General features: G+C 36.1%; 1 protein-coding gene across 9 annotated transcripts in view; it reads left to right on the top strand.

The window, feature by feature from the left end:
• LOC136828823 (phytanoyl-CoA dioxygenase domain-containing protein 1-like) overlaps window positions 1-9,364 on the top strand; it is a 67,177-nt gene that overhangs the window by 55,024 nt on the left and 2,789 nt on the right. For 5 of the 9 annotated variants that reach the window (XM_067087071.1, XM_067087068.1, XM_067087070.1 and 2 more), the window contains 6 exons: window positions 2,372-2,447; window positions 4,633-4,779; window positions 5,047-5,133; window positions 5,959-6,136; window positions 7,042-7,183; window positions 8,965-9,065. In XM_067087071.1, the coding sequence (XP_066943172.1) occupies window positions 2,391-2,447; window positions 4,633-4,779; window positions 5,047-5,133; window positions 5,959-6,136; window positions 7,042-7,183; window positions 8,965-9,065 (712 nt within the window). In that variant the 5' untranslated portion in view covers window positions 2,372-2,390. Of the gene's footprint in view, window positions 1-136; window positions 432-567; window positions 678-2,371; window positions 2,448-4,632; window positions 4,780-5,046; window positions 5,134-5,958; window positions 6,137-7,041; window positions 7,184-8,964; window positions 9,066-9,364 lie in introns of those variants that run through there. The other 4 variants (XM_067087067.1, XM_067087072.1, XM_067087074.1 and 1 more) reach the window with 4 other exon arrangements.

The following is a 9,364-nucleotide window of genomic DNA, read 5'->3' as shown; positions in this document are numbered from 1 at the left end:
ATATATATATATATATGTATATATATATATAATGTATATATATAATGTATATATATATACATTATGGCATATGATTATTTTCTCCCTTCTCCTCCATGACTGTTCCTTTCCTTCGTATATGACCTGCTTTTTGAAGACGACGATAACGAAAGCGTAGCGCTTGACCCAGAGTCAGTATCGGTATTTCAAGTGACGCAACTGTTAACCACAGCAGTCTGAACTTGGGAGAGGAGGAGGACTGATACTGGCAAATTCTCTGTCGCCGTTGGCGGTCCTTGAACATTTGCAGGGTATAGTCGTGAGGTAGATGAGCCCGAGAGATACCCTTGCTGCTAGCACTACTACACTGTACTACTGCGGTCACTGGCATTCTAGAGTTGTCCCGAGTTGGTGATAGTTACCCGCCATTTGTCTGCTTTGGTGATTTGGGTGTAAGTACGACTTACTTCTATTTTTTTTTTCTTTTGTGTTATCTCTCAGTTCGTGGGATATTACCTTCCTGGATGGCCACTCTATTAATAGTAAGTTTTCGTTTGTGCCTCAAGAGTGTATATTTAGCGGTTTGCGCTCGGTCGTCATTGTTGAACCTTGCCGACTTATCCTTACTGACAGAGAAATTTGCAAAGATAGAAATCTCTTGCTTGGAGGACATCTACGGAACTTTGAAGTCAACAGTAGTATGTATCTTGTTATAATGAACTCCAGTATATTACTTTTAAGTTAAGGAAAAACGTGAAGATTTTTGGGAGGAAAATCGCCCTTTAAAACATCAGTTTGAAAGATAATGGTAATGTTAATCAGATACCTTTTAAAACATTTGTCACCATTTACATCAGATGGAAAAATTCATTATTCTGTCTTGTCACCAATAACTCAGAGAAGGGTTTAGTCCAAATATAACCAACCGGGAGATTGCTGTAGCGCTTGTTATATAAACATCAGGGTACCACTAAAAATTGCTGGTTAAAACCGACCCAGAGCAACCTCACCTTACATAAGCATAGTTACTTAACACGGATCATTAGAATATTACTACAGAATATATGCAATTTAGGCCAGAGGCCAAGCGCTGGGACCTATGAGGTCATTCAGCGCTGAAATGGAAATTGACAGTAATAAGATTTGAAAGGTGTAACAGGAGGAAAACCTCGCTGTTGCACTGAATCAATTGTTAGAGAGGGTGGAAAGTCAGATGGAAGAAAGAGGATATGAAAGGAGGTACAGTAAAAGAAATGAAAGAGGCTGTAGCTGGGGACCGAAGGGATGCCGCACACCCTTAAGTGATGCCTACAGTGCACCACGTGAGGTGCACTGACGGCTCTAACTTCCTTCGGGGGGGTCATATCCCCGTGAAAGTTTCAGTGGTCCCTCTTGTAGGCTCAAAATAATGATAATCTATCTCTTATCCTAAAACAAGATAGGCAGATTTTGTTCACATATTTTGATCAAGCGATGATAGTACAATAATTATAAGCCAGTTGTCAAAACTCGTAAAAAGCTGTCAAATCAGAACAGTCATTCGTGCCCAGTGTTTTTTTTTTTTTTTTTTTTGATTAGGTAAGAAGAGCTGTCCAGAATTCTCCTGACGAGAATCTAGACCTTGCGTAGACGATTATTTAAGGCTTATCACCGGCAAGTAATCTCCTTATTATCCTTAGCTGTAGATGCTAGAGAAGATGAACAGATGCTTATCTGTTTTGAACTCAGGTTCCACTTGAGGCTGAGAGCTTGTTTTTGTTTGACTGATAAACTGCTCTAAATATTTGCTCTCTCTCTCTCTCTCTCTCTCTCTCTCTCTCTCTCTCTCTCTCTCTCTCTCTCTCTCTCTAAACATTCAGCCTGTTCATCCGCCCTTCCTGGTTTTCGTTTGAATGAAAACTTGGCCACGCATAAGAGAGAGAGAGAGAGAGAGAGAGAGAGAGAGAGAGAGAGAGAGAGAGAGAGAGAGAGACTCTGTTGACGCAGAATGAAGAAGAGAAGTGCCGGAATTACTCTGAAAGTTTTCCGTTACACAAAGGAGAAATAAACAGACATTTACACACACTGAATATGAGAAAAAATGTGTTAAACGGGATGCTTCTCTTCAAATCGTCTGGGTTCAGAGATTTTAGAAATGGTGTTCACATTCCTACGTAGAATTTAATTAGAATTACATTTCCAAAGGTAAGAAAAATTGCAAACACACACACACACACACACACACACATATATATATATATATATATATATATATATATATATATATATATATATATATATATATATATATATATATATATATATATATATATATATATAGTGTGTGTGTGTGCGTGTGTGTGTGTTTCTTTGTTTGTAAATGCTTTATTTGCTGATAGATCTTCCTTTTCAGATACGAAAGCTAGGCAGCCATGGGTTTGATGAAAGAGGAACCTACCACAGTTTTGTCGGCGGAGCAGCTGCAGAGAGTAAGTTCATTGCGAGTGCCGAATCATTAATGCTTCCTTTTGATTAGAATCATTTTAAATCTTTTATTCTATAATGAATCTACTTTGTGCGTTCGGTTAACATCTTTGCAGCCAGAGGAGATATGTTCGTTGATGTGAACCATATGATTTTGTTTACTCTGTTGTTGATATAAAGTATCTCTTATAAACTTACGGAATCACTGGCTGTTACCTGTAACATTTTCAAATAATGTGACGAAGATTTTATTTTTTGTGAATTTATAAGTGCTCATAGCTGATAGTTCTTATTCACCTTTCATTTTCAAGAGGCAACAGTCTAGGCTCAGCTTATCTGCCGTTACCTTCCTTTCATCAAAACCCTCTTATCATTCTCAGATTTACATTGAATCATCTGGGAAATTCTGAGCAGATTATCCAGCTACTGGCGTTTATTTTTAACCCCCATTAGTATTGACTATATCAAAATTTTCTCTGAAAATTTTAGCGATGTACCTATGGCTATATAGGCTGGACGATCACTTGCCCAGCCCGATGCTTATTTCTAGTTTTTAGCAAACACAAATTACAGTACAGATTTTAAAGTCGAAGTTTTTTATGTCTACCATCTTTGGTGTTCAATTTATTATTGCGATGCTGTTGCCTCAAAGATTTATTCTACCAACTACATTTCGTAAAAATCTAACAGACAAGTTTGCCTGGAACAACTTCACTGACTGTACATTATCCCTCTTTCCCTGCTTGGAATGTTTCTTTTAATCGTGCTGGCTCCCTTTCTATTTTTTTCAATACTTAAGAAAGCCAAACATTAATGGTAAACAAATCTTAACCCGTCATTTTAACCATATCCTCCTATGTCAGAAGCACACGATGTACACGCTTGAACTTCCAAAAATCTTAATCCTCATCCTATTCCTGTGGTAATCTGAAATGCCTATTCTAACTCTGACATTTCCTCTTAGCTTATGTTATTTACTGGGAACTGCAACATTCACTCTTTTGATATTGAACAACCTTGGCTCTGTGGGAGCTATCTGTCAGAAAAGTAACTTGCGGGTGGAAATATCAGTCAGTAGTAATTGCCCCATCCACGAAATGGCATCTGGTGATTGACCTGATCTTTCACCATTCATTTGCCAAATTCATTCGCGTGCTTTTAACCTTTTCCATTCCTGCTTGCCCCTATCTCCGGACATCGGTTGTCAAGTGATGCTTTTACCTATTCCTTTGATCTTTACTCACAGTTTCCTTATTAGTTTTCACTCTAAAAGTCGTGTGTGTGCCCATGGAAACGTGAACGTGTGTGTTGCTAGTTTCATGATCCTTGAATCTCCAAAACTGGATGTCATGGGATTTTAATTTGCTTTTTTGCATACACAATTTGGGTCTGCTTCAGCTTCTGCCCGTATAACTGTCATAATTACAGTGCAGTGTATTGTTTTCCTTCGAATGCCTGACTTCCTGCAATAGGCATTTGTCATCAGTGTGTTAGCATTCTGAGATGTTTTCGTTTTGAAGATTTCAGTGCCGGTCACATATGTTGGAAACATTAGGCTTGACTTGGTGGCAGACAAACTGAAAACTTTTCAAACTGAGCCATTTCGAAAAAGATCCAAAGTTTCTGAACGTCTCTTCCAGTTGCGAACTTGGATTTTCCCTTTGCGTTCAACCTAATGGGGCTGTGATTGTGACTTTCTCAGGTCTCTACATTAGTGAAGATGGCGGGGATGAACAGTTTCATATAATTTAAATCTTATTTACTTCTTGGGCACTGCCACCTAGCTTTCCTGCTTTTCCATATTTCATAATTGCATGGGTCATGAATTTCACTTTTCCCTACTGACTTTTTATGCTTAATTTATGGTTATCTTACTCAGTGTACCATTCTCCCTGGCTATTTGTCCTCTCACTCTTTTAGATTTCATAATTTCATACTCTACCTTTCACTTGTCTCTCCTTTTCTCTCATATTTCCTATAACTAGGACCCCTGACTTTTTTTTACTTTGTGGTCTCTCTCTCTCTCTCTCTCTCTCTCTCTCTCTCTCTCTTCAAGTAGTTAAATAGACCACTGCTTCTCCCACAAAACTTGCACGTGGCACATGTCACGCCAGTTTTTTTCCTATATTATTTATGTTGTGTATGTGTAGATTAAGTAAAATGGCATTAATGAATTTATGGTTTGAATAGTTTCAGACGGAAGGCTCCATAGCTGTGCCAGACTTCTTAAGTGAAGCGGAAGTGGAGTCTCTCCGATCTTCTTGTTACAAACTAGTCGACGAAATGGACCCCCGAGTCCACACACCCACTTCTTTCTCAACTGTGGGGCAAGAACAAGTAATAGTTGATGAGTTATTTATGCCAAATAATGAATAGTGCATTGAGTGTTTTATTTACTTGAATCATGTGTCCATATGTATTTTACTGCTTTAAGTATGTTAAGTTATGGCCATATTCACTATTATAGGCTACCAAGAATGACGTTACTAAAGCATTTTGTTTATAATTGCCAGATAGAGGTCCAGTTCCTTAAATACCAAGTACCATAGAGGCACCTTTGATCTAAAAAAAAAAAAAAAAACATGTCAACCATTTTCATTACAGGCAAAGAGCAGGTATTTTCTTGATAGCGGCGACAAGATTCGGTTCTTCTTCGAATCAGAAGCATTGGATGCCGATGGGAAACTTAAGGTAAATCTTACCTCAGTAAATGTTTATGGGGTTGAAGATATCCTTTTAGTACCTTCGTTCATATCTTTCTTCCATCTTGCTATTCACCCTCTAATGGCCTTTGTTTAATAGTGCAACTGCGAGGTTTTCCTCCTGTTACCCCTCTCAAACCTTTCTACTCAATTTTCCTTTCAGCGCTGAATGACCTCATAGGACCCAGCATTACGCCTTTGGCCCAAATTCTATGCATGTGTATTCTTATATTCCATTCCATAAGGTCGAGGATAGGAGGTGAGGTTACCAAAAAAGAGTGAGCAAATCAGGAATAAGATTGAACAGTGTAAAGGAGATTGACTGTTACCTACTATGTGAGGGTATGAACAGTGAACTTAGTGATGGGAGAAATGTATGAATATACTGTACATGCACCTCTTGTATGCATATGTTGTGATCATTGACCTTAGTTTTACATTTTTTATTTTTATATTTTGGCCTTTTTACTTTTTATAATTTCCGTAAAACAGTCAAGTTACTTATGACATATGTAATATTGATGGTTGTGTGCACGATCAAGAACACTTTCAATCTGCTACCTATCCAAAGTCCAGTCTGCTTACATCGTAATATAACGTATGTTTTTGTTATATTAAGATTAGTTACATTACCTATGTATTTTTAATTATTTGTTTCTTTTGAGATATATATATATATATATATATATATATATATATATATATATATATATATATATATATATGTGTGTGTGTGTGTGTGTGTGTGTGATGGATAAACTTGAATTTTCTAGTTTATTAAAAAATATCTTAAAATAGACCACGTTTTTCACAGGTCGAAAAGCATTCATCTTTGAACAAAATTGGTCATGCCTTACACTGGCTAGTACCCGAGTTCAAGAAAGTGTCCTTCTCTGATAAAATGAAGGCAACAGCAAGGCAGCTGGGTTTCATATCTCCAGCTGTTGTGCAGTCAATGTATATCTTCAAACAACCAGGCATTGGTGGTGAAGGTAATGGTTACCTTACTTAAATGTTAATTGCTTAAGTTCTCAAGATAAGGAACACTAGTTAGACTTATACTATTTTACAAACGTACCACAAAGTGGAGAATAATATTCTTCAAACATTTGTTTCTTTAACATATCTCTTCGAGAACTGAATCACTTACAGTAACTATTGCTATATTCTGCTTCAGGGTAAATAGTAGCAATTGGTGAATCATGCTATGATCCTTGCTAAATTGTCTTCTGAGACGACTCATGTACTTCTCTGAACAGCTCCTACACTTTCATATGTTAAGACCATTTTTCTCATACCAAAGGAGATGTACAGTACCATACTCTTTACAAAGTTGAGTAATTGGTGGCCTATGTCTTACTGTAACATAGGATCCATCAATTCACTGTTTGTTCTATTGATATTTCTGTACTTAGAGCTTTGCAGTATTCCTAAGAGCCTATGTATACTACCAACAAAGACTCTTCTTATTTGATAAGTCTGTCATTTAGTTCTTTAATAGAATGATTCAGGTTCTACCTTCCTCTGTTTGCAGTCTCATATAACTTTTGTTTTAAAAGACAGGCTTGACTTTCAAGGAGGGAAATCCACTTATACCCTTAACCTGCAGTAACCAAGTTGGGTTTGGGTGACTTATCACATGATCTTTTTAGAAAATCTTCCCATTATTCATTGTATTTTGAATGACAAGACTAATCTTTTGATCATATTGAAGAGATCGTTGTTCTTTAAACTATCTTATAATTTATAATATCCAAAACCAGTATATGTACTGTCAAGTTTAGCGTACACCATTCTCTTATTGCTGTATTCTGGTTTTAGTTTGTGTAATTTCAGTTATTGTACTGTAAGACTACCCCTTTGAAGTACGTAAATCATTTTTCATTTTGTATTTCAGTGTTACCTCATAAAGACTGCACTTTTTTGTCAACTAAACCTCAAAGCTGCATAGGTTTCTGGTTTGCATTGGAGGATGTAACTGTTGAAAATGGTTGTCTATGGTACAGTCCTGGATCCCATAAAACCCCTACCGAACGCAGGTAAGCAGTTTTGTAAAGATTACATATAAAACTATGGCTGTGTGACACCATGTAAGATAAGCATACATGCATTTGAGGAACAGCAACAAAACAAAAGATGAAATAGGGATAACAAAAAATAAGGCTAAAATGCACATAAAGTTGAAGAGTAAAAGAAAAATGTGAAACAGCTGAATGTGAAAGTAAAAAGTTATTCCTTCAAAATGAAGGCAAATGTACAAAAGCAATAAGCAAAGTGGGCAGTAGGCTTATTAGGATTAGGTTTTAGCATAAAAAAGTAACTGAAGTTCTCTGTATAGGAGACTTCTGGATACACCGAGCTGAGAATGCTTTGTCCCCCACACTGATCTGAGAGGTAATAAGGTCTTCATTATCCCATATTAACAGGAAGAAAGTCTGATGAAATTGTAAATTTAAGCATATCAAATGGATAAATATACTAGCATAGAGAATCCAGTAAAGGAAAAAAAAAGTGTTTTTAGTAGGTGTAACTTTAAATTGAAATAAAAGATGCAAAAAAATAGGTCTGACAGCTTTATCTGCTGATAATTTTCTTTGCAATAAATCCTGGAATTGATGACAAAACTTTCTTGATAGGAAATGTTGTCAAAATATGTAAACTGCTGTATTGATAAACATGCTGATTTGGCACATAGAGAGTACAGGTGCTTTTCACAGTATCTTTGAACTTAACAAACTAGAGTCCCAACTTACTAACACCCATACACACCATCAATAAATACTGTGTTAAAAAAAAATACATGAATACTAGACCAACTTTACTATCCCATGTGATTATGGGATAAATTTTGTTTGCTCTCTCTCACTCTCTTTCTAGGAACACACTCAGTTCTCAAAATGTTTTTCATAAGTTAACAAAGAAATAAACCACACTAAACATCAAAATCTCCATGTATATGATTATTTTTATATTTTGTGTGCACACTGCAGTCCGGTTTGGAGGTTTATAGTGAAAGGTGTGCAAGTACAAAATACACAGCTTGTGATTACAATAAAGAAATCCTTGTAGTAAATCATAAAATAAGAATATTTTGAACAGTCAGCAAAATGTTCATAAATGAATGGTATGGATTGCCATTAAATATAATTAGTTGAACGACCTTTACAGTGTGAAATTAATGTAAATCAGTATAAAGTTTTTCAGACATAAGAGAAAAGTCAAGAATTTTCTCCAATCACAAAACTGCAACAGGACACAGAACAAAATAGTTACCTCATAATTTCTGCTTTGATACTATTCAGTAGACTTTCATACTTTCATGGATATGAATGAAGTCAGAATTTGCCCTTTTCATGACCTCGACATGTGTCAGTTTGTTGGACCGATGTATCCCAAGTATCTTTCTCAAGCAGGAGAAACAAAGGCAATATCTTTAGGTGGTGTACATATCTGGGCCATCCTTCCATACCATAAAACAAGTGGGATAATATGCAAGCACTGTAAACACTGACCTTTATTTTTAGTGTAAGCATTCTGGTAAACAAATGAGGCTTTTGTGTTCCTGATAAGCACAGGACATCTAGCCTAAATCATATTCCAGCGTATTTCCTCAAGGAATTTGTTGTAATTGTCTGTTGTTCAGTCACATATAAACTTCTTTTCAGCCCATCATCTATACTGTTAGCTTTCTGCAGGTACAAAATTTAATTGTCTCTTCACACAGACTGCATCCCAGTTTATTTACTATGCTCTCTATGTGATGCCATGATATTGTAAAATTACTTTTAAATACTACTAACAAGGGAAACTTATTTTTCAGGTTCATTCGTAACCCTGATAAAAATGGAGACCTCCTTATTTTTGAAGGCCAAGCAGACCCATTTGATGAATCAAAATATCTACCACTGCCAGTGGATAAAGGTAAGAAAACACAGTGCTATACAATGATTTATGTTAATGTGTTCCATGACCTTGTATGACACTAATGAAGCTCAGACCCTCCCTATTGATCATTTATAATGTACAGTATTTATTTTTACTTATTTTTCATTTCCTAAGTTCATAATCTTCTCATTAAATACCATTGAACAGTCTATAGGAGAGAAAATAATCATATGAAATGGCACAGCTGTTAGGCAGAAGCTTTACAATAAATACCTAAACAATAGATTTTCATAAGAAACTCATGTACAGTTTCAAAGCAGTTGTTACTTTCAGGC

This window comes from Macrobrachium rosenbergii, chromosome 43 (genome assembly GCF_040412425.1).
Source record: "Macrobrachium rosenbergii isolate ZJJX-2024 chromosome 43, ASM4041242v1, whole genome shotgun sequence".
NCBI lineage: Eukaryota > Metazoa > Arthropoda > Malacostraca > Decapoda > Palaemonidae > Macrobrachium > Macrobrachium rosenbergii.
This window is presented reverse-complemented; position numbering and strand designations above follow the sequence as displayed.